General features: G+C 58.5%; 8 protein-coding genes across 8 annotated transcripts; 3 read left to right on the top strand and 5 right to left on the bottom strand.

The window, feature by feature from the left end:
• Window positions 1-109: 109 nt before the first annotated feature.
• BKCO1_19000163 (sulfur metabolite repression control protein) lies at window positions 110-2,448 on the bottom strand (the record flags this gene model as incomplete). Its single annotated transcript, XM_020271953.1, has 2 exons — window positions 110-1,951; window positions 2,002-2,448. The coding sequence occupies 2 exons, from the start codon at window positions 2,446-2,448 to the stop codon at window positions 110-112; spliced, it is 2,289 nt and encodes a 762-aa protein (XP_020131351.1).
• Window positions 2,449-3,282: 834 nt separating this feature from the next.
• On the top strand, window positions 3,283-4,987 carry BKCO1_19000162 (kinase activator; the record flags this gene model as incomplete). Its single annotated transcript, XM_020271952.1, has 3 exons — window positions 3,283-3,576; window positions 3,632-4,634; window positions 4,710-4,987. The coding sequence occupies 3 exons, from the start codon at window positions 3,283-3,285 to the stop codon at window positions 4,985-4,987; spliced, it is 1,575 nt and encodes a 524-aa protein (XP_020131352.1).
• A 761-nt stretch (window positions 4,988-5,748) lies between these two features.
• BKCO1_19000161 (extragenic suppressor of the bimd6 mutation) lies at window positions 5,749-7,599 on the bottom strand (the record flags this gene model as incomplete). The annotated part of the gene is made up of 1 exon (XM_020271951.1): window positions 5,749-7,599. One exon carries the CDS (start codon window positions 7,597-7,599, stop codon window positions 5,749-5,751), a length of 1,851 nt encoding a protein of 616 aa, XP_020131349.1.
• Window positions 7,600-8,348: 749 nt separating this feature from the next.
• On the bottom strand, window positions 8,349-11,178 carry BKCO1_19000160 (nuclease domain-containing protein 1; the record flags this gene model as incomplete). The annotated part of the gene is made up of 3 exons (XM_020271950.1): window positions 8,349-10,486; window positions 10,540-10,903; window positions 11,038-11,178. The coding sequence occupies 3 exons, from the start codon at window positions 11,176-11,178 to the stop codon at window positions 8,349-8,351; spliced, it is 2,643 nt and encodes an 880-aa protein (XP_020131350.1).
• Window positions 11,179-11,795: 617 nt separating this feature from the next.
• BKCO1_19000159 (superoxide dismutase) lies at window positions 11,796-12,704 on the bottom strand (the record flags this gene model as incomplete). Its single annotated transcript, XM_020271948.1, has 4 exons — window positions 11,796-11,818; window positions 11,875-12,123; window positions 12,190-12,369; window positions 12,692-12,704. The coding sequence occupies 4 exons, from the start codon at window positions 12,702-12,704 to the stop codon at window positions 11,796-11,798; spliced, it is 465 nt and encodes a 154-aa protein (XP_020131266.1).
• A 436-nt stretch (window positions 12,705-13,140) lies between these two features.
• Window positions 13,141-14,365, bottom strand: BKCO1_19000158 (transaldolase; the record flags this gene model as incomplete). Its single annotated transcript, XM_020271947.1, has 4 exons — window positions 13,141-13,380; window positions 13,435-13,818; window positions 13,872-14,186; window positions 14,327-14,365. The coding sequence occupies 4 exons, from the start codon at window positions 14,363-14,365 to the stop codon at window positions 13,141-13,143; spliced, it is 978 nt and encodes a 325-aa protein (XP_020131265.1).
• Window positions 14,366-16,979: 2,614 nt separating this feature from the next.
• Window positions 16,980-18,816, top strand: BKCO1_19000157 (parasitic phase-specific protein psp-1; the record flags this gene model as incomplete). Its single annotated transcript, XM_020271946.1, has 3 exons — window positions 16,980-17,315; window positions 17,378-18,024; window positions 18,201-18,816. The coding sequence occupies 3 exons, from the start codon at window positions 16,980-16,982 to the stop codon at window positions 18,814-18,816; spliced, it is 1,599 nt and encodes a 532-aa protein (XP_020131264.1).
• Window positions 18,817-20,369: 1,553 nt separating this feature from the next.
• On the top strand, window positions 20,370-21,542 carry BKCO1_19000156 (glycoside hydrolase family 43; the record flags this gene model as incomplete). The annotated part of the gene is made up of 4 exons (XM_020271945.1): window positions 20,370-20,659; window positions 20,715-20,782; window positions 20,858-21,281; window positions 21,356-21,542. The coding sequence occupies 4 exons, from the start codon at window positions 20,370-20,372 to the stop codon at window positions 21,540-21,542; spliced, it is 969 nt and encodes a 322-aa protein (XP_020131263.1).
• Window positions 21,543-21,965: the final 423 nt, after the last annotated feature.

Raw genomic sequence — 21,965 nt, 5'->3', positions numbered from 1 at the left:
CTTGAAGATACGACGATCGGAGGTGGCAGTAGTAAAACATAGACTCGTTCGCTCTGTTAAAACATGTTTGTACAAGAATATAGAAAGATCCGGCCAAATCAGGGCCACATCATGTGCTGGAAGATGGCTCTCCAGCTGGGGTTTCTGGCGGCGGTTGGCTGCCATCAGTTTCCCCCGCCACAGCGTCCTCCGTGCGTTCCCGAGCGGGACCGATGGTGGTTACGCCGTGTTCCCCGCCGCAGCCGAAGCTCATGATGCGGACCTCGCAATCCTCGCCCGCAGAGACGAGCTTGGAGTCGCTCAGGCCGATGCAGGTCACGGGCCCGGCGTGTCCGGTGAATGTCCGCTCGTGGCGGCCGGAACGCGGATCCCACACCTTGACCATGCGGTCCTCGGCACCAGAGACGAGACGCAGCGTGTCGGCCGCGATGGCCCACACGCCCTCGACGTGGCCGAAGAAGGTGCGAAGACAGCGGCCTGTTGCCACACTCCACAGGCGAATCGTACCGTCGAGCGCGCCGGTGATCATGTAGCGCGGCGGCTGTGGACGCTGGGGCTGATCAGGGTAGAAGGCCCTTGACTCGTCTGACGCGTAAGGAGGGGTGATGGGACCGTTGAAGTAGCGCAGCATGTTTTGAGGATCAGCATCAGGGGTCTCCGGCTCATGATCGTGATCCGAGTGAGGGTCGACTTCTTCGTCGTCCAGCTCGAACTCGGGCGGCATTGGCAGCACTTGCTGGACCTGCCCAACATGGCCGTGGAAGATCTTCAGGCAGCGCTTGGTATCGAGGTCCCACAGCCTGACGGTGCAGTCATCAGACGCCGAGAAAATGGTACGTGAGGCGCCGTCGATCTTAACCGCATTGACCCAGTCCGTGTGGCCCTTGAGGTTGAAAGTGGACTTGTCGGGAAAGTTCCACACCCGAATGGTGTGGTCCATGGATCCAGTCGCGAGAATGTTATTGGCAAAGTGGAGCGAAACGATGCCCCCCGTGTGGCCGGGAAAAGTTCGGAGCAGTTCACCGGTCTTCCAGTTCCACAGGCGGATGGTGCGATCGAGGCCACCACTGAACAAGCGGTTGTCTTCAAACTGCAGACACCGCACCCCCGCCGTGTGGCCGGTGAGTGTCCGGATTTCTTCGCCCGTGTTGATGTCCCAGATCTTGATTGTGGCGTCGTAGGAGCCCGTCGCGAGGATGTTGTCATCGAACTGCAAACACATGATGCCGTTTGTGTGACCACGCAGTATTTTCGTACTGCACCGGCCATACTTCCAGTTGGTGCCGACCTTGAAACGGTCCTTGTAGACATCTTTCCATGGCCGCTTGGTGCGAGTCTGGAATGCAACGTCTTGCGAACCGGAGCTGGGTCCAGCCGTGCAGGTCCGTTTGGGAGTGCTGGCGCCCGAGTCGTCATCGGAGATGCGTCGCTTCAGGTTGCTGGGTCCAGGGCTGGGGCTGGGGCTGGCAGTCCGGGATGCGGCATCGCCAGCATTGACCTCGCTCGGCTCTGCCAGCTCGTTCAATCTTCTCCCTGTCGCTCTGAGCTGCATCTGACGCTTCTCGGTCCGCAGCCTCTTGGCCTCAAGGAGCGGTAAGCCCCAGCCACATTTGGTGCATTTCCGGTCAATGTGCTGCTCGCACATCTTGTGCCACACCACGTCGTCGTCGGCAAGCTGCCGCCATCGCCGGCTCACTTGCGAGGCTTTGCATAGCGAAGTGGTATCAAGGTAGCAGAGGATCTTGAAGCCAAGCTCCGGAGGGAGGGCGGCGAGAAAGTCAATCTTGATCAGATCGCGAACGGCCGCGGAGACATAAGAGAGCTGAGGGAAGCAGCATTGGGCGAGGATACCCTGGAGCATGAGGTTACGGTGTTTTGCGGGGGCGGCAGAGAAAAGCGACCAGACATGGGCAATGCCCTGCTGGTCGGACTGGGACAGCATCGCAAGCTCCTGGTGGACTGTCAGCGGGACGTGGCTTGGTATCGATGGGTAGAACACACCTTCTGGAGCTGCTCCATGGACGGCTCGTTGACCTGCCTCCTGCACTTCACATCGGGGCGGTGGCGATAGCAGTATTTTGTGTTTGATTTGTTGCTCATGACCCTGGGCTGAGAGGCGTTGCCGAGGGGATTGTACTGGCTGGGGATGTGCTGGGCCAGAAACGGCTGCACCGTCTTCGCGGCCTGCTTGCTGGTCGAGGAGATGGATATCGAGTCGTCCTTATCTTCGGCCTCCTTGTCGGCTTCTTCGCTGCCAAGATGGTGCCGTGAGCGGGGGCGGTCGTGGAGGTCGTGTTCCCGGGACAGTCCTTCGCGGGGCTGGGGCTGCGACATGTCTCCCAGCTCCTTTTGTGGTGGATGGCGCAGCGACAGCCTCCTGGCAGGTGGAGCGTGCGGGTCGTGGAAGAGCGACGTCGAGGCCGGGGGCGGTTGCGAGCTTTGCGCCATTGTTGGGGTTGCGAGGGGCGCACTGATCGGGAGCGACAGCGCAAGGAGGTATTAGAGTTTGAGACGTGTTCAGGCCATGCGGGATCGCTGTCGAGATTGGCCGGCTGGATGGCGTGCGAGCGCAGGTTGGGCGGACGGAGGCGCGGCGATGCGGATGCGAGGCCTGCGCCTGGGGGCCAACACGGGCTATTATTGTGTGCTCTCCAGGGGCGGGGCACGACAGCTGCAGGCGGGCGCGGCCTTTATTGCGGATTGGCGCAGGTTGGCACAGGCAGTATAGAGGATCGGTGGCGTGCTTGGAGGTTGCAAGGCCCGGGCGGTTGAAGCACGCAATCGTCGCGGCGATGGTGCAAGTCACGTGCAATCAAGTCATCGTCGCGGTCTCGGCCACCACGGTGCAAGCCCCAGCATGCCAGCGGCAGTCTGTCGCCAGCGGCGTGGCTAATGAGGTGACGAGCCGTGCGATGCGCGCGGTCCCGAGTGGTTTCGGACATGTTTCGCAGCGCTGCCGTCCCTGCGCAACCCTGCTCGTCGTTTCCGGCCTCTCAGCTTTTTTGTACTATCGCGGCTTCCGTCGGCGCTTGCAGCCGTCGGGCGGTTGATGAGCGGTTGACCGCCCGCCGCCGATCCGGCTAGTCGCCAGTCCGGGGAAGTGGGAAGCGGCTGACAGGGTCCTGCAGCGCGACGCCCATGCACACGCGCCGTCCCTAACACCAAGCAGCTCTCCAGCTAAAGCACACCGCCGTGCTGCCTGCCAGCACGCGAGTCTGGCATCCATGTCCTAACAACACCACCGGCTTCTCGTCTCCCCTGCATGACATCATAGCTCCCTCGATGGCGTCCCCGCACTCCCCGGCTGCCTCCATTGGCAGTTTCGACAACGGCCCGCCCTCGCTCGAACAGCTCGTTGCCCACTTCGTCAGCGCCAAGCGCTCTCTGGCCTCCATCCACCATGTCTGGCGCGCCAACGAGGTCGTCACCCAGGCGCGCCAGCTGCTGGAAGTCGACGCCGTGCTTACCAGCAAGATAGCCTTCCTCGGCCGCGGGCTCGACGAGCAGACCAAGACACTGAGAACACTGCGCTACGGCGTCGATATAGTGGGTGTAGAGGGGCACGACGAGTTCAAGGTACCCATAACCCCACGCTAGATGGTTGCGGACCGCCTGATGCTAACGGCCCTAGGAAATGCTGACCAACCTCGACGAATCATCGCACCATCTGCACAACACTCTCCGCTTGCTGAAGGAAACACCGATCCACACCACCCTTCAGCCGCCGGGCACGCCTCAGAAATATCTGTTCGATTTCATCGACTCGTCCAGCGTCGACGATCTCGAAGCGTCGCTACGCGGCTGCATAGACCGCACCAACGAGGCCGACTCGGTGCTGGCAGAGACGATCGACGCGTTCGGGGCATCGCTGGCACGCCTCGATGATGCCATCGACACCTGTCCACCGCCTCCAGATCCCTCGCCCTCGCCCCTGCCGCCCTCGTTCCGCCAGCTCGAAGGTCATGCCACCGAGACAGCATCGCTCCTCCAATCCCTGGTCCGCCACTACGACCTTTGTGTCACTGCGCTCAAACACACGGAAGGAGGCAACGAGGCCGCGACGCGAGCCGCGTCTGACGAGTCCCCACTGCCGAGCTCGAACGATCTGCCCCACGACCTAGACCCGAATCTGCACGTCAACCTCGACCAACTGGACATCGATGTCGCGAGCCTGAGACCAGATGCCCCACCTCCGCCGCCGATGACGGAGGCCGAACGCGCGGATATGCTGGCCGTGCTGGCGAATGATGCTGCAGAAGTTGACGACGTGGTGGCAGAAATTCGAGATCGGGTGTCCGACATGGAAGGCCTCGCGGCTGAGATGGCCGGTCACATCGAGGCTCTTCAGGCTTCATACTCGGCACATCTTCAGGCCTTTCGCCTCATGGTCGATGTTGGCAAAGAGGTTCCTGAACACCTTGCCAGTTGCCGCACCTTCCAGGCCCGCTGGGGAGAAGAGAAAACCAAGATTGAAGAGGGTATGTTGGCTCTTGAGGGTCTTCGAGAATTTTATGATGGTTTCTTGGATGCATACGATGGGTTACTCGTCGAGGTGGATAGGAGGAGGTCGGTGAGAATCAAGATGGAGCAATATGCGCGGGACGCTTTGAGGAAAATCGAGCGGCTCTACGAAGGTAAGTGGCTACACTTGTCGAAACCTGAGCATTTCTCTCATGGCCGTCCAACTTGGATATTGACTCATGTTCAAGATGACCTCGCCGCGCGCAATACCTTTCACATCACGCAAGGCGAGCATCTACCCTCAGACATTTGGCCTGGTCTCGTAGATCCGCCTCCCCGCTACGAGCTCGTGGTGTCGGCCGACCGCGAGACGCCGCCCTCTGCAGCCATGGCTGGAGAGAAACAGATCAGGCAACAGGCCGCGATTGAAGAGATGGAAAAGCGTATCCGTGACATCAGCATCCCTGCGCTTCCAGACGATGTGGTCGACGGAGCCATCCGCCGCATGGAAGAGCGACGAATGTGATGAGCAGCTCGAAGTCTTTCGAGGCGTCGAGGGGACGGTACGTTGGTTTGAATTTCGTGCACAGCGACAGTTTGATTGCAGCCCATGACCACCACACAGTGGATCCGGACGTGATTATTTGACTAAACCGTTAACAGCGATGTCTGCATAGCGGTTTCGATAGTACACTAATTGTGTTTCCAAATCAAGCGGGCTGACCTCGAGATTTTTGGCGAAATAAAGGCGCACGGATGATAGAACAAGGGAAGGGATTGGACAACAGGCACAGGCGATGGATGGACTCACTACTTACTCACTTCCCGCAGCAAAGGCAGATGGGATACGACTTCGGCGCTTAGGGACAACTATTGATCGCTCTTTGGATCCTTGAAATAGACCGAGAATGACTTCAAGCACACATTCTTCTGTATACATGCGCACTAGATACCCTTCCTTGGGACAACCATCTATCTGGTGTCCTACAGACGAGAAATTGAGAAAAAAAAAACGAAAATGACCATTCCATGTCTATTCTGGTGTAGCATGGGTTCCCACCAACGTTTAACGCCTTCGTAGATGCAATGCCAAACCGCCCTCTTTTTTTTTTGTTTCCCTCTCCCACATACCCACCTCCATACCTAACCCATCCTTCCAAACGTCATAAGGTTCTTTCACACATGGAAAGACGAAACCAACAGAAAAAGGGGGAGGAAAGGAAAGAAAGCAAAAAAAAAAAAAAAAAACGAAGCCAAGGAACGAAGATCCTCAACATCATCTTCCACTCACTTCTTATGCCCCTTCCCGGTGCTCTTGACCAAGCTCTTCTTGACGTGCTTTGGCATCTTCGTCTTCCGCTTCTCGCGCTTCTCCTCCTTGACCGCCAGCTTGTGCGCCTTCTTGTCGTCCTTGTCCTCGAAGCGCTTGCCGCGCGGCGGGCCCTTGTCGCGCCACTCCCTGTCCCCACCGTGCTCTCCCTCACCATCTTCCGAGCCGTCCTCGTCCTCGTCGCCTTCCTCGTCCTCATCGCCATCCTCGTCCTCGCCCTCCTCGCCGCCAACGACAGCGGCGCCGGCACCGGCACCGTCCTTTGCCTTGGTGCTGGCAAGCAGGTTCTGGTAGACGAGCGAGTCGGCCTTGCCGGCGCCGACGAGCTCGGCGTCGCGCTCGATGTCGTAGACCTGCTCGAGGGTCTGGGGGATGTACTGCTTGCGGAAGACCTCGTTGTCGACCTCGTCGTCGGGGATGGCGCCGGCGTCGTCGTCGTCGGCGGCGGCGGCGACATCGTCGGCCCTCTTGCGGTACAGCTCCTCGAGGGCGTCGCGCATGCCGACCATCTCCGTGCTCAGGGCGGGGTCGGTGATGAAGGCGAAGACGGCGCGGTCGGGCAGGGTGTCGACGGCGCGCTGGCCGCCGCGGAAGAAGTCGGCGACGTTCTTGATGTCCATGCGCAGGAACTCGAGGGCGCGGGGGTGGTCGTGCTCGACGGACTGGGAGACGTCGATGACGCAGAGCCGGCCGTCGTGGTAGAGCAGGTTGTACTCGCTCAGGTCGGCGTGCACGAGCCGGCACGCCTGGTACATGAGGCGCATGTACGACAGCAGCTCGAGGTAGAGGTCGCGCCAGCGGCGGTCGATCTCGTCGGCGTCGCCGAGGCCCAGGTCGGCGGGCACGTCGCGCAGGCGCGGCGCCGGCCAGCCCTTGCGGTCGCCGACGAAGCCCATGACGAGGACGTGCAGGCGCAGGTGCAGCGGCTGCGGGCACGGGATGCCCGCCGCGTGCAGGCGCTTCAGGTTGCGCATCTCCTTCTCGGCCCACACCTTGACCATGGCGCGGTTGTTGCTCTTGCTGTAGCCGCCGCGGAAGCGGAACTCGCCCGTGACGTACTTGTCGCGGTCCTTGAAGACCAGGATGCTGGTCTTGTAGACCTTGATGGCGCGGTGGACGGGCGGCCCGTCGTCGCCGTCGGGCAGCGCGAGCGCGTGGTACACGTTGGCCTCCTTGCCCGTCGATACGCAGCCGTGGATCTCGCTGACGATGCCGCGGTTGATCATTTGTAGTAGTAGCATGCGCGTGCGCGGGTCTAGCACCTGCTCCGACGTCGCGCGGTCGGCCCTGTCCTTGCCGCCGCCGTCGTCGTTGCGGCCGCTGCCCTTGCCGTTGCCGCCGCCGCCGCCGCCGCCGAAGCGCGAGTCGTCCAGCTTGATCTTGCTCGCGTGCACCGACAGCGACCGGATCTGGTCGTCGATGGCCGTCGTCGTGTTGGCCGACGGCTTGGGCGCCGCGCCGCCTTGCGGGTTCGTCTTGGGCTTGTGCGCCGCCGGGATCGCTGCGTCGTTCATCTTGCGCTGCCGGTTGTACGATTTCGTGAAGTCGTTCGGGTTCGCCGTGCCGAGCGCGTCGGCGGCGAACTCGTCGTCCGCTTCCTCGTCCGAGGCGTCCTCGAAGATGTCGTCGTAGTCGTCGCCGTCCGAGAAGTCATTGTCGCCGTCCGCGGGCTGCTCCGTTGGCTGGACCGGCTGGGGTGCGGTTGAAAGAGACACGCCGCCGTCGGTGTCGGGCTCGTAGCCCTGGTGGGGGGCGTAGTCGTGCGTGGGCTCGTGTGCGGCGGCTGGGGAAACGTCCTGCGACGCCATGGTGGCGGAATTGGCTCGATACGCAGAAAATATGCTTTGGCAGCTGATTGTGAGACCTTCTGCGCTTGGACGGTTGAGAGACTGGCAGATCGGCAGAGATTTGTCGAGGTGCGGCAACGCGACATGCGGGTGTTGATTCTCAAAAAATTCATGGGGCCGGCGTCATACATGGCCGTGTCCCGCACTAGCCCCTTGCGGAAGGCGGTGATGATGCCTGCAGGCTACGGTATCGATTACATGTGGGTAAAGTCCAACAGGATGATCAGATGAATTGGAGCTTTTCTAGACTGTTAAGTCGGTAAAGATATCTGTCATCCGCTATATTTCCCGCGGTTCTCCTAACACGTTTCAGACCCAGTTGATCATACAATCAAGGACGGATGGAAAAACATGAACTTTTCAATTCCACATTACTCTCGGGTGCAGACCGCACGCCTGCCCTTTGATCACATCCCCTGAGCCTATCATGCAGCTATGTAAAAGAAGCGGACCCCCATCCAATCACCTAGTGTTCCTACCAACCACCACAACTTTTCAGATGAGGGTATATGCTATGCACGCAAACAGTAGCCGTCAATGGCCCATGAATTCCTACAAGACAGGAAGAGAAAGGAAGAAAAAGAAGCACCACCTGTTCCCACTCAGATGTCGTACTTCCCATACCTTACACATTTCCTCACGCACAAATTAATACAAAAGTTGTTTTTACCTCCACTTTTTCACGGCCGACGAGAAGAAGAGAGAACTGTTTAGTCCTCAGTAAGGTCACCGTATTCCCAAATGCCCCTTCTCTCGTCCTTGGCCTCATCTTCCTTCGTCTTCAGTGCCTTGAGGATGTCGGAGGCCGAGCGCTCCCAAGCCTTGAGCTTCCTCGGGACCATGGCGTAGCCGCCGGCAATGATATCCGCGTTCACTGTCTCAGTCGAGTTGTTGCTCGCAACGTCGAACAGAGTGACGTAGAGCGTGTTGTCCTGCACGTGGTCGACGTTGGCGACCATCTGGCGTCCGGCGGTCTCCCGACCGATGAAGTCGACCGCGTCGCGGAGGTAGTCGGCGGAGGTGGGGAATTGTGTGAATGAAAGGACGGCGTCGACTGCCTGGCCCTTGAGGCTCTGGGTGCTGAACTTGGCATCGAGAGGGCGAAGGCGGCTGTAAGGAATGGTTTCTGAGTTGCCGTAGTCGATGTAGAGGACCTCAACCTTCTTGGCCTCGCGGTCATTGCGGCGGATCTTGGCGCGGTACCACTCGTCATCCTCAGTAAACTTCGCCGACACGAAGTCACCGGCCTTGACCTGCTCGATCGGCCTGTCATTGGACTTGTTGAGGTGGAAGCTGCGGAAGGCATTCATGAGATCCGTGAGAGCCGTGGTGCCGGCTCCGACTTCCTGCAGCTTCAAACGGCAGGTATCCTCATCGACGTGAGTGACCATGACGTCGCGGAAGTCCTTGCGGCGCTCCGCCGACTCGCCACTGCCGTTAGCACCGTTAGAAACCGCCTCGAAGGGAGTTCCCTCATCTTCCTCATCCTGGGACGGATCCCAGCTGTGCCACATGCCCTTACGGGCCTCCTTGGCCTTCTTCTCAGCAGCGAAGAGCTCAGTAGCATTGCCGGACTTCTCAGCGGAGTAAGCGTGGACCGAGGCAAGACCCTCCTCGACCAGGACCTTGGCAAAGCTCTCACGGTTAACGTAGAGCGTACCAATGAAACCGCCAACCTTATCACAGTCCTCGACATCGATTTCGACATCGCGCTGCTGGCAACGCTTGTTCGCAAAGTCGTGAGCCTCCTGACCAAAAGGCTCGCTCTTCTCGCTCGGGTTCCTAGCAGACCTGGGAGCACGAATACCCGAAAGGACGAAAGTGAGTTTGGCGTTCTCACGCGGAACGAGGACAGTGAAGCGCGAGCCGGACTTGACAAAGTCCACGATGGCAGGGACCTTCCTCTGCCTAGACAACAGGGTGAGTTGCCTCTTCGCCTTCTCCAAGCTCTCCGAGTAGTCCACATAGGCCTTGGTAGCAGGGGGCTTCGCGGCCCACATACCACGGCCCTCTTGCTGGGCATCCTGCTCAGCAAGGAGCAGATCATCGTAGATGGGGCTGCGGTCCGAGTCGTCTGCGCGATGCCTGATTACAGAAGCGTAACCGTTCTCGACCAGCAACAGGGCGATGTTCTTGTCGTTGAAGGTGACGGTAGCCATCTCACGCTCTTCATAGCCGTCCGAGGGAGGGCGCTTGCCATCGGTCCTGACCTTGACGTGCTTGCCGATGAGGCGCTTGCGAAGGAATTCCTTAGCCTCGGCTTGCCAGGGCGCCTGCTTGGGGTCCGAAGGCTTGGGCTGTCTGACGCTGCTCAGGTTGACGCGTTTCTCGGCACCTGCCTTGTTGCGCAGGAAGAGCGTGTCCGCACTCTGGACCCTGCTGACTACGACCTCGACCGCTCCCGCAGTATTCTGCTTGGGGGCAACGTGGCCCTGGAAAACACCCGCCCTGTTCTCTTTGGCGGTTCTCTCGGCCTGCCTCAGCTTTCCCATCTCAGCACCCAAGAGCGTGGTATGTTGGTCCATGCACCGTGCAAGACCAGCCTCAAGCAAGAATGGCGCAACGTTTCCACGCTGAGGGTGCTTCACGGAGCCGACAATCTGGTTTTGCGGGCTGACACCAAGAGGAGTGAACTTGATGGTGCGCTGCAGGAGACGGCTTTCGATGAACTGTTGCGCTTCGTCGCCAAAAGGTTCGGCGGGCTGTTCCTTGCCGTCGGAGGGGTTTACACGTTTCGTTGATGGTGCGCGGATACCAGCGATGAGAGCCATGGTCTGCACGTGCTTGGTCGGTGATAGAAGTAGGCGTGCAATGAGGCGGTCACCACTGAGGACCTTCTCCACAATGGCTGTTCCCAAGTTAGCCAATCAATTCTGAGACACTGGGTTTGAGATTCCTTACAATCGATGTCCTTGCCCTTGTTCTGCTCGACGAAACCCTTGGCGTCAGGCAAATCGTACGAAGTCTCGAGACGGCTCGGAGACTCGGACCAGACTCCCTTCGAGTCGGCCTTGGCGCGCGCTTCGAGGACCTCAAGCTTTTGTACTATCGCTTGCGAGGAATCGGCGTCGTTCTTTCGGTCGGCGTCGTCGCGGAGCTTGACCCAGCCCTCGGCAATTGCGGCGTCGGGGAGCATCAGGCCACCAGGTAGGCTGATGATGCCATAGTCGCGCTTCGAGGTCGGGATGGTGTACAGAACCTTGAATTGCACGACCTTGCCAACCAGGATGCGGCGCAGGAACTCGCGAGATTCAAAGGCGAAGGGCTGTTGCGGAAAAAAGCGTAAGCATGGTCCTTGGGAGTGGAGACGTAAACGATTGGCGCAAGGGATGCACGCGCAGCCCGAATTGAGCCTGCCGTACAGAGGCACAAGGTGGGTTCAGAAAGGGTGCTACGAACCTCATCGCCCTCCCTCCTTATCCTGGGAGCGGAGACGAAAGCAAGACTCAGGATGCGCTCCTGCTTCGGGTTGTTCACGTTGTGCAGGATGACGGTATCACCAGAGAGGACAGACTTGACCATAGCCTGGTAGAGAGCCATGATGAAGGACGGGACGATGCAGCTGTGCGCGCAATTGGTGTCAGCTTTGCCACTTCACACAAGCTATAGCTCCTGGAACAAAGTTGTGTGGCACTCACTCGAGCTGGAACCTTGGGGCGGGAAGAAAGTCGGGACGGCGATGCCAATTGGCGCGGTCGAGTACCAAAGGAGTGGGTTGGAAAGTACAACTTTTTCAGGCGCAGTGGAGGGAAAGTTGCTGGGAGTAGGGTGATGTTGCGGAGCGAGTCGTTGCGGCGAACGGAGGAGCTGTGGGGTTGAATCTGGCCTTTTCGGCGTCACTAACGAGGGTCCCTCGCACGCGAGCGCAGCGCCCGCACGCGAATCTCCGCCGCACGTCACTCCCTCCGAGGCTACCCGCGCTGCACACCGGCTGTGCAAATGTACACTGCAGCTCATTCACGGACTGCAGTATCCCTCTCACGTCACTTTTGCGAACGTCGCTTCAGAGGCTGCAAAATGCATCAATGTCAAGTCACCATTCTTGCACGGTAGTTAGAGTCATCTCAATTTTTACTGCCTATATACTGCCACGACTTTCGGGGTGTCCGAACAGCGGCGGCTTCATGCGTCTCGTGGAATTACGCGGTTCCAAACGTTTAAGCAGAGATACCAATGACACCTATGGCACCAGAGTTAGCCGTGCACTTCTCGAATCAGGTAACAATGGGAGCATACCGCAGGCAGGGCGGGGGCCAGCGTTGCCGGTCTTCTTGGACTCCTCGTTGCCGCCCTTGCCGAGGTCATCGGTGCCGGCGTGGCAGACGACGGTGCGGCCGACGATGCTCTCGGCACCGATCAGCTTGACGAGCTTGTCGGTGGTGGAGCCAACGGCGTTGCCCTGGCCATCGGTCTTGATGTTGCCAAGGTCACCAACGTGGCGGTCCTCGTCGGTGGGAGCACCGTGGCCCTTGCTGTGGGGGTTGACTGCACGCGCCCGTCAGTGTCTGCATCTTCCCGCTTGCGCGTCAACGCTGCATCACGGCTTCTTACAGTGAGGGCCGGCCGAGGTGCAGCCGTTGGTGTTGTCACCGTAGGCGTGGATGTGCATGCCACGCTCGGCGTTGGCGTCGTGGCCGCTGATGTTCCACGAGATGGTGGTGGGGGCAGACTCGGACTCCTGCTCGAAGGTGACGGTGCCCTTGACGTTGGAGTCACCACGGATAACAGCGACTATGTTTGTTTGAACGGTTAGCCACTGCTGCAGAAGCCCGGGACACCTTGATGGGCGGAACGGCACGGCCGATGGGTGTCAATCTGCGAATCCCGGCCCAGGGAGCCCTAGCCGTACGGTATCCATCGGTTCAGACCTCGAGGCCATCAAGGTGTCGCTCGAAGTACCCCGACCAGCCAATTGGACTCCCTGATGGGCCACGAAAGCACCTTTCGGTCAGAGAACATGCTCAAACCGTCTCACGGCGCCGCTGTAGCTGCCCCACTTTAGGCAAGAGCTGGCGTATGGTACGGCTGAGCAAAGGAAAGTTACCGCACTTACCGGCCTTGACCATTTTGGCGGTTTTAATGTTTGTGTTAGAGGTTGATGTGAAGAATTAGAGCTTCTGCTGATGGATGAAGAGGAGAGAAAGTGAGCGACCCGCTGCGACAGTCTTCATGTGCGGGGCTTCGACCTCCCACTTCGCTTTCGTCATCAACAAATCACTAACTCCGACGGCTTCCGGCCAATCAGAGGCGGCCGTCCCCGCAGGGGTCCACAGTCCCGCCTTGGGCTTCGCCGAGCGCTGCTTGGCCAGACTCGCTCTCTCTCATAAGCTTCGGCGCTGCTCAGTCATCGCGTCAAAAGTCATCTATTTTGTTGCAAGCGCAAATCGTCTGCTAGCTAAGGGTTTATCATCAAACGCCCAGAACTCATTTGCAATGATCGTCCATTCCAGCGTCCATTATCGTAATTTGCATTTTGGTGCCACCGCCCGATATCGGACCAATTTAAGCCTTCTGGAGCTTCTCCTTGAGGATGTCCTTCAGGGTAACGGCGTCAGCCGCGAACTTGGAGATACCCTCGCGCAGCTTCTCCACGGCCATCTGCTCCTCGTTGAAGTCGAAGCGGAACGTGGCCTCGTCCTTGATGTACGTCTTCTTCTCGATGTCGAGGCTGTTGGCGTTCGAAGCATCGAGCTTCTTGGGGACGGCCTCCTGCGAGTTGAAGAGGTCCTCAAGAAGGTTGGGCTACGACTCGTTAGCACACGGCCTTCTCCTGCCTTGAGTTCGGGATGCACTTACGGAAATGGTGAGGTAGTCGCAACCAGCAAGCTCGGTGATCTCGCCAATGTTGCGGAAGGATGCGCCCATGACAATGGTGTTGTAGCCGTACTTCTTGTAGTAGTTGAAGATCTGCTCGACGCTCTTGACACCAGGGTCCTCGGTGGCAGAGTAGTCCTTCTTGGTGGCGGCCTTGTACCAGTCAAGGATGCGGCCAACGAAGGGCGAGATGAGGTAGGCACCGGCCTCGGCGGCGGCGATGGCCTGGACAAGCGAGAACATGAGGGTCAAGTTGGTGTTGATGCCGTACTTGCTCTGCAGAATCTCGGCGGCCTTGATACCCTCCCAGGTAGAGGCGATCTTGATCAAGATGCGCTCCTTGCCGATGCCCTGCTCCTTGTACAGCTGGGAGATTGTCAGCTTGCATGCAACACACGAGTTTCCAGGGGATCACATACATCGATGATGCGCAGCGCCTTGTTGACCGAGGCCTCGGTGTCGAAGGAGAAGCGGGCATCGACCTCAGTGGAGACCTTGCCGGGGATGAGCTTGAGAATCTCCTTGCCGAACTGGACGAGGAGGTTGTCGAGAGTAGCATCGACCTGGTCGTCGATGCTGCCAGCCTTGCCCTTGCCGTAGGCAACGGCGGCGTCGATCAGAGCGGCGTACTCGGGCTTCTTGGAAGCGGCGAGGATCAGGGAGGGGTTGGTGGTGGCATCCTGAGGGGTGTACTTGGAGATGGTGGCGAAGTCACCAGAGTCGCAGACGACGGTCTGTAGGGATTGCAATGTGTTAGTCGAGCTCAGTGCAAAGTCTGCGTTGGAAAATGTTGGGTTGCGGGCAGCGCGGCGGGCAGCGCGGCGGGCAAGCCGGCGGCCGCGGGGTACGTAGAACAGGTGGCGGGGTGACTTACGGTGCCGGCGGCCTTCAATTGTTCGAGAGAGCTAGGCATGATGGTGGAGTTGGGCGGTGTACAGGTGCAAAGGGTATCAGAAGAGGGGTGCAGAGATGACGATGGAGTGTTGAGGGATGCAGGATTAATAGGGCGGGCTGGTGGGGTTTTGTGAGCGGCTGTCGATGTCACAGGCCGGTGGCGCAAGGAGCGAACGGCGCACCGTTGCAGGGAAGTGGATGGCCGCACGCACGTCAATCGCCGCCCGTCGCGGCTTCGCGGCAGCAGACGGCCCTTCAACAATGCATCCTGCGCCGACACTTCTCCGCCCGCCGCTCCGGTTTCCGGCTGGCAGCGAGCTGCTGTGCTGCGGGTGTTCCTTCCTCGCAAGCAACCCCGCGGCCGGCTGGAAACCCTTTCGCGACAGCTTCCGCCCGTGGCCCGCACGAAGCAAGCCGCCGCCGCCGCGCCCGCCAAGCGACAGCGCGGATAAAGAGGGCGAGCGCCAACAAGGGAATCATCTGCCGGCGCTTTCGCGGTCATTGGTCATTCGGTACGGCCTGGACGCTTAGCCCGCCCGATCTTTCTGCATGGGTCACCGCCCGCAGAGGCTGCGACAGCATAGCGCATCCGTCATCGCTCAATTTCCTGTGACGTCTTGCTCCATTATCAACCCGGTCCATCCGCTCTTCATAACCGCCCATGCTGTCGTCGCATGGCCATCCCACCCCGCTACTCTCGCCAAGATTGGGCCGTTCCCTCGCAGCCTCAGCATAGGCAGCACGCAATGTTTCGTTCAGAACTACCACTCCATCTGCATCTCTGGTGCATGATTGCTCGGATCGGAGATTCGTCCATGTATTGAATCATGTCGCGGAGACCGCCCATTGGCCGGCCCACCGGAGTACGTCCTGAAGGTATCGTGACACGTCGTGGGCGGAATACACTTACTTGCTGAAGAATTTTCCATGGTACTCCAGCGGCAGCATCGACGGCTACTTGAGCATAGAACCGGAAATTTGCGACAAGCCGGTCTTGGGCGGCCGGTGGAACTGACAATCGCGTGCTCAGTCCCTCGCCGGCCAACCTACCTGCGTCGCCGTCCTCGAATGGGCGAATCTTGGTGACTTGGACGCCGCGGAGTTGCAAATTGGTGTCTTGGAGAAATAGCTGCAAAGGTTGGAGAGATCCGGTGTTTCCGCCGCAGTCTAGATTGGTATTGTGCCTCCATGCTGCGATCCCCCACGCGCTTTGTTTTAGGGCATTCCGCTGCTTTTGTCCAAGGGAACAACGATTGGTACACATTGAAAGCGAGCGTTCATTTGGAAAGCGTGATGTTATCATGACTTCACAAGCTTACCAGCTGATCTAATGAGATTCCTCTAGCCTGGTCTTGGAGAATGTTCATGAGAAGAATAACTGACGATAGGCCCAGCAGAAGCATGCGCCCCTATTCGCGGAAATGCAGCAGTTGCCACAAGCAGATTTTCGCCGCCGCTTCTATACCAAGGGTTACCCCAACCGTGGTTGTGGTCATGATCACGATCCATCAAAATGATGTAGGAATCGATGCGGCTAAACAACGACTGAAAACGTACATACATTCTGGGCCAAGAGCTGGTGTAGTCAGTGGACCAATCGCATGTCTTTCCGTGCTAGAGGAGACAAACAACGCAAACAGGACCCTTGGACCCGCATGAAGGCTGCACAAATAAAACGATTCTCATTGATCCGGCTGCATCTGCAACAAATTAGAACGCCACCCTGAAAAGCCTTTTCAGGTGCGAGCTCACGGGGGGCTAGCCGGTCGTTACGATCATCAGGACCTTGTTGCCAGTATAGCAAAATACGATGCTTGCACTACGAGTCATCGCCGATTCATTGAAGGTACATTCTGAAAGTCCATCTTCCTTGAGCATGACCAGCAGTACGGAGTGACAGCTATGCTGTAAGAGCTCAGACGCTTCTAGGGGCACAGTTGGTGTGGTCTACGCGTGGTTGGGTTCCCGCAAGCGCTACTCCACTGGCCGTCTCAGAGAACAGAATCCGTCGAAGATCAACGGCGGGATCTTCGTCCAAGGTCCGGGCCGGGTAGACAGAGTTTTCGGGCTTCGACATGATCCCGTCAAAGCCGTGCGGGCGAAAAACGCCGGAGGCCGGGCGTGTGGCAACGACTATCTCCGGCAGTCGTAATGCCGAACAAACAAGCAACCAGTAACCGCTGGCAGAGACCAAAGCACTGCACCAAGCTCTAACCGAAGTCGTCCACGTAACCTATTCGGGCAAGCTTTGCGACTTTTCTGGATCCTACGGTCGCGGATTCGCCAGAAGCGAACGGTATCTCGTCCACCAACGCTGCCTTCCGCGCCCCGAACCCGAGAGCGAGGGCCCTGATAGGAGCCTTGCTTACCTATTTACTCGACCCGGACACCGGGAGCTGAAGGAGCGGTGGCTGTGCGTGTCTCAACTGCTCGCTCGTCAGATATCTTCAACGCCTTCCCCTGTCGTCTGTCGTTTCCTCTTTGTTCCGCCTTCTTGCTCGCTCCAGTGGGAATTTCGCCTCCCTGGTGACGTGTTTTTCCGCCACCGCGCCTCTTCATTCAAGCCTTTGTTGTAGAAGCCGGTCTCCACATATCTTCCCCCGCGTTTCCCACAGACTTCTCTTAGCCTCGCCATGTCGGCAGGCTTCAGTCTCTCAGCGCAGCTGGTCTCCCGGGCCGATGCAAACATTACTCGCGGCAATTCCACCTATCAAGAATGGGAGGACTACCGCAACAGCTGCACGCTCGAGACTTGCCCACTGAGCCTATCATACTGGGCATATCGGCCGTCCCTGGCTGCGAACGGCATTTTCCTCGGCATCTTCTCTCTCTCCTTGGTGCTGTTCTTGTGCCAAGGTATTCTGAGCAAACGTTTCCTGGGTTTCACGATTGCCATGGTGTCAGGCAACATTCTGGAAGTCTTGGGCTATGCTGGAAGGGTGATGAGTTACTACAACCCATTCAAAGAGGTACTTGGATCCAACCCTAGAAACATGCGTTGTACGGACAAATGCTGACCGGTCGCCCGCAGGACGGTTTCCTGATGCAAATCGTATGCCTCACCATCGCGCCCGCCTTCATGGCTGCGGGCATCTACTTCTGCCTGTCGCGCATCGTCATGACCTTCGGCGCGGAGAACTCGCGCATCAAGCCGCTCTCGTACCCACGCATCTTCATCCCGTGCGACGTCATCTCCCTGCTGCTGCAAGCCGCCGGCGGAGGACTGGCGTCGGCGCAGTCGCACGCCAACAAGGACCCCAGCACCGGTAACAACATCATGATCGCCGGGCTGGCCTTCCAGGTGGCCACGCTCTTCGTCTTCATCATTCTCGCGACGGATTTCAGCTTCCGGACGTTCACACGCGTGCGCAGGCTGGGCAAGGAGGCGCTGGATCAAAGGCATGAGCAGCTGCGGAACAGCTGGGCGTTCAAGGGATTCCTGGTGGCGCTGGCATTCGCAACGCTCTGCATCTTCACGAGAAGCGTGTACCGTGTGGCGGAGCTGAGCGAGGGTTGGGACGGTCACCTGATCAAGACGCAGAAGTATTTCATCGGGCTGGAGGGTGCGGTGGTGGGCGCCGCCGTGCTGAGCTTGAACGCGTTCCATCCGGGTCTCTGTTTCAGGGAGGGCTACCAGGAACGGAAGGGGCTGGGATTCGGAAAAAGCAAGCAGCCGTCGTAGAAGCTGCGATCCGGGTGACGCACTAGAAATAATGACTCCTTCCCTGTTGTTTTGATCCTCGCTGCGCAACCGCGTTCACACCATCGTCGTCTACATGGGCTGCCTTGACTAACGCCGTCAACGCCACCACCGGCTTCTCCCCCAATCGGTTGCTTTTGGGGTTCAATGCCAGGACGGATCCATTAACCGCTTTTGCTGAGATTCCCGAAGATCGCCAACAGAGGCGGGACCTGGCAAGACGCGAGGCCCAAGAGGCTGTTGTCTTTGCGGCGGCTGGTTGGAAGGACCACTTCGGCTCCAGACACAAGCCCCTTCGTTTACGCCCAGGCGACAGAGTCTTTGTGTGCCTCCACCAGACTGTGGAAATCGCTATGCGATATCATGCCACAACCAATCCCGATACCGAATGGACGCAATTGCTGCCTCTGCTCCAGGCGAATCTTAACAACGCGGTCAATGCGACCACCGGCTTCTCGCCGAATCAACTCCTGATGGGGTTTAACGCCAGAACGGATCCGCTCTCGATGCTCGCGGAAGTCCCCGATGACAGACAGGCTATCCGGGATGCCGCAAGGCAGGAGACCCAAGAGGCTGTTGCATTCGCAAGCATCAGCTGGAAGGCCCGCTATGACGGTAAACACAAGCCCCTCCGCCTTAGAATCGGCGACAAGGTCTTCGTAAAGCTCCATCATGGATACAAAACCCCTCGGACACGCAAACCGGAAGTGTTCGTTTCAGAGGATTGGGCCTTTCCCGATCAAAGCAAAGGTCGGCAGTCTCGCCTATGAGCTCGAGCTGCCACCGAACTGGAAGATCCATCCAGTGGTTTCGATCGCGCATCTCGAACCAGCACCGAGGGATCCCGATCCGGAGTAAGACGTTGATCTCTCGGCTACCTGGCGGCATCCGTATCGAAGTAGAAGCAGCCAGCAGCGACAAAGGCAGCGGGCTAGCTCTATTCTCTCTCTTGCCTTACCTCTTCTTCGCGGAGCGAGCGGTTATATATCTACGCTACGGTAAGCACTCGCAACAAGCACGGCAAGCACCCACGGCAAGCACCTTAGTCAACACCGATACTCTACGACAGTTTGTTAGTGCGCATGGCAAGTAGTTGGACTGCGGCTTCGCTACGTTGCGCAGTCCAGTGGAGAGGGGGGCCCGCTCACAACTCTTGGCTTTCGGAAGAGGCGCTGCAGGGCGCAAAAGAGCTCGTGGCAGAGTACAACGACAAGCATCCAGACACCACGAGTCGATTTGTTAGCGTGGGCGCCGGTGGGGCATCGAGCTCTGTTTACGGTGAGTCTTCCAGGCATACACCCTTTGAATATCAACTTACCGATATCGCGGAAGTCAGAGCAACCACTTTCTGGATGAACGCTTTTTCTGGGTCTTCTTCTTCCGGCTTTTTGTTTTATTTTTCCTCGACATCACCAACAGCATCAGCGTAGGCGTTGGGACACCAATATTGGAGGGGTTTCGGCTTCTGTTCATGACGCCAATGGTCAAAGCTTTTCCGGATCCAGCATTGCCTTAAATGGAATCGCTGTAGCAATGCCACTGCAAAGTTGTACGATGCGTGGCTCCAACCTGACTACCTAGGCATTTCCAGAGAGACGCGCTTTTCAATATTTATACGGTTGCTAGAAGCATCATGAGTAGACGTCTGCACGTAGGTGCGAGTAAACTCATATCACCTAGTAGAAACATCCGCAATCCGGCTTGGCAACAAGGTTCCCCGATCTGTTCGAGTGGCTTGACGGTCAGTGTCTGTTTGAATAAAGTTTATCGACTCTCGCTAACAGAACAATATCTGGGGATTGACAGGGACTCCACCGGAACCCGGAGTGACCTTCCTAATGCATGCATCGTATTCTCGTGTTCAGCCCAGTCCAGCCTCCGACATTCATCGGCCCCCGCGTTACCCCAAAGTCCCGGTGGATAACCCTGCGCAAATGTGGTTAGTGAGACGCATGACTGGCGCAGTGCCCACCGCAATATACAAGAACGAATAGGCGCCGTGCTTTAAGTAGGCGCCGCAATACAAGTCACGAGGGCACCGCATGCTTACTGAGCCCGGAGAAATATACCACTCCGGCACCGCGCTTCGTCGAGCCTACGGATAGCCGGTTCGCGGAACCCCACAGCCCACGCTTAGCAGCCTATAGCAGCCCTTAGACTGGTGTTTCACGACGTTTCATTCGCGGAAATGCTGGCCATCAGACGGTGGATGCTCTTTGACCGGTATATCCACTTTACCCATGGCTCAATATATAAGAGCAGATGCAAATCGTCTCCGTGTTGAGCAGATCCGCACGCAACTCTTCCTGCCGCATCCGACACCATGAAGCCGCTTGCTTCGCTGATTTGCTGGCTCCTCTGGGCTCAAGCAACCCTTGTCGGCGCCGCAACGTTCACCAACCCGCTCAAGGACCCCAATGGCTCGGATCCTCACATTGTGTGGTCAGGCGGTTACTACTACCTGATGACGACCACCTGGACCAACCTCCAGATCACGAGGGCCACAACGCTGAACGGTCTGAAGACCGGCGAGACGAAGACCGTCTGGACCGACACCAACTCGGCGCGCTGCTGCAACGTTTGGGCGCCCGAGCTCCACTACTTTGACGGCGTGTCAGTGCCAGGAATTCACCCCTATTGCAGTAACAGGCACTGACGTGGACGGCAGATGGTACATCTACTACACCGCAGGAACCAGCGCCAACCTCGACGGCCAGCGTCCCCACGTGCTCAAGGGTAAGTCAACATCCCAGTCCGGATCCAGTCAACACTCTCTCGAGACTCGGCTAAGACGAAACGAAACGCAACCAGGCGGCGCCACGCCATGGGACTCGTGGTCGTACCTCGCGCAGCTCACGACGACGTGGGGCATCGACGGCACGGTGGTGCGCTTCACGACGGGCAACTACTTCGTCTACTCGTGCATGAGCAACAGCCTGCAGTCGCTGTGCATCGCGCCGCTCAACTCGCCCGGCAGCCTCGGCGCCAGCAAGGTGCTGTCGCAGCCGACCGAGTCGTGGGAGACGGTCGGCGCGCCCGTGCAGGAGGGCGCCGCCGCCATGTACCACGGCGGCAAGACGTACATCACCTACTCGGCCAGCTACTGCTGGACCTCGAGCTACCAGCTCGGCCTGCTGACCTGGAACGGCGGCGACCCCGCCTCGTCGAGCAGCTGGGTCAAGAGCGGCCCTGTCTTCAGCTCGGCGAACGGCAACTATGGGACCGGTCATAACGGGTACGTTGGATGGGTGGATCCTCCAGGATGAATGATGAATCGCACCGTGCTGACCTTGATTGAATGGAAAACAGGTTCTTTCAGAGCCCGGATGGTACGGAGATCTGGAACGTATACCACGCCACTGCCAACAGTGCGGGCGCCTGCGACGGCAACAGATACACGGCGGCGCAGAAGGTCAACTGGAACTCGGATGGCACGCCCAACTTCGGCACCGCCGCTGCCTTGGGAACGAGCCTTGCCGGACCTTCCGGCGAGTAGGAATCATGCGCCGCTCTGGAGCATGGGCTGGGTTGCTAAGAAGGGGGTTGGGTTGGAAGCGAGGAAGAAATCGAGACGGATGGCAGCTTGGGCATATCAGCTTATCTTTGTAAATACGATCCGTTCCATCTTCAATAATCTCGACGCGTTGTGAAACACAAGACACGTCGGGACGGTCCGCCGGCCCGAGCTTGCACTGTGAAGTGGACCCGTTTGCGGTATCGGACGTCCGTTCTGGGAAACACGGAGGCCTAAAAGCGGACCGGCTGCCATGTGTGCCAAATGAGAGGCGTCTTGGTTCATGCTAGGAGAGACATCAACTGTTGGGGAAGACGGAAATATAAGTTGCTTTTCTTGGTACTAACCTCGGCCAGAGCGACCGGATCACGTCGCCAAGCATGCCCCTGAGCAACTACATGCATG

The sequence above is a fragment of the Diplodia corticola genome, assembly GCF_001883845.1.
Source record: "Diplodia corticola strain CBS 112549 chromosome Unknown scaffold19, whole genome shotgun sequence".
NCBI classification, from domain to species: domain Eukaryota; kingdom Fungi; phylum Ascomycota; class Dothideomycetes; order Botryosphaeriales; family Botryosphaeriaceae; genus Diplodia; species Diplodia corticola.
Note: the sequence above shows the minus strand (reverse complement) of the source record. Positions and strands in the feature narration are given on the sequence as shown.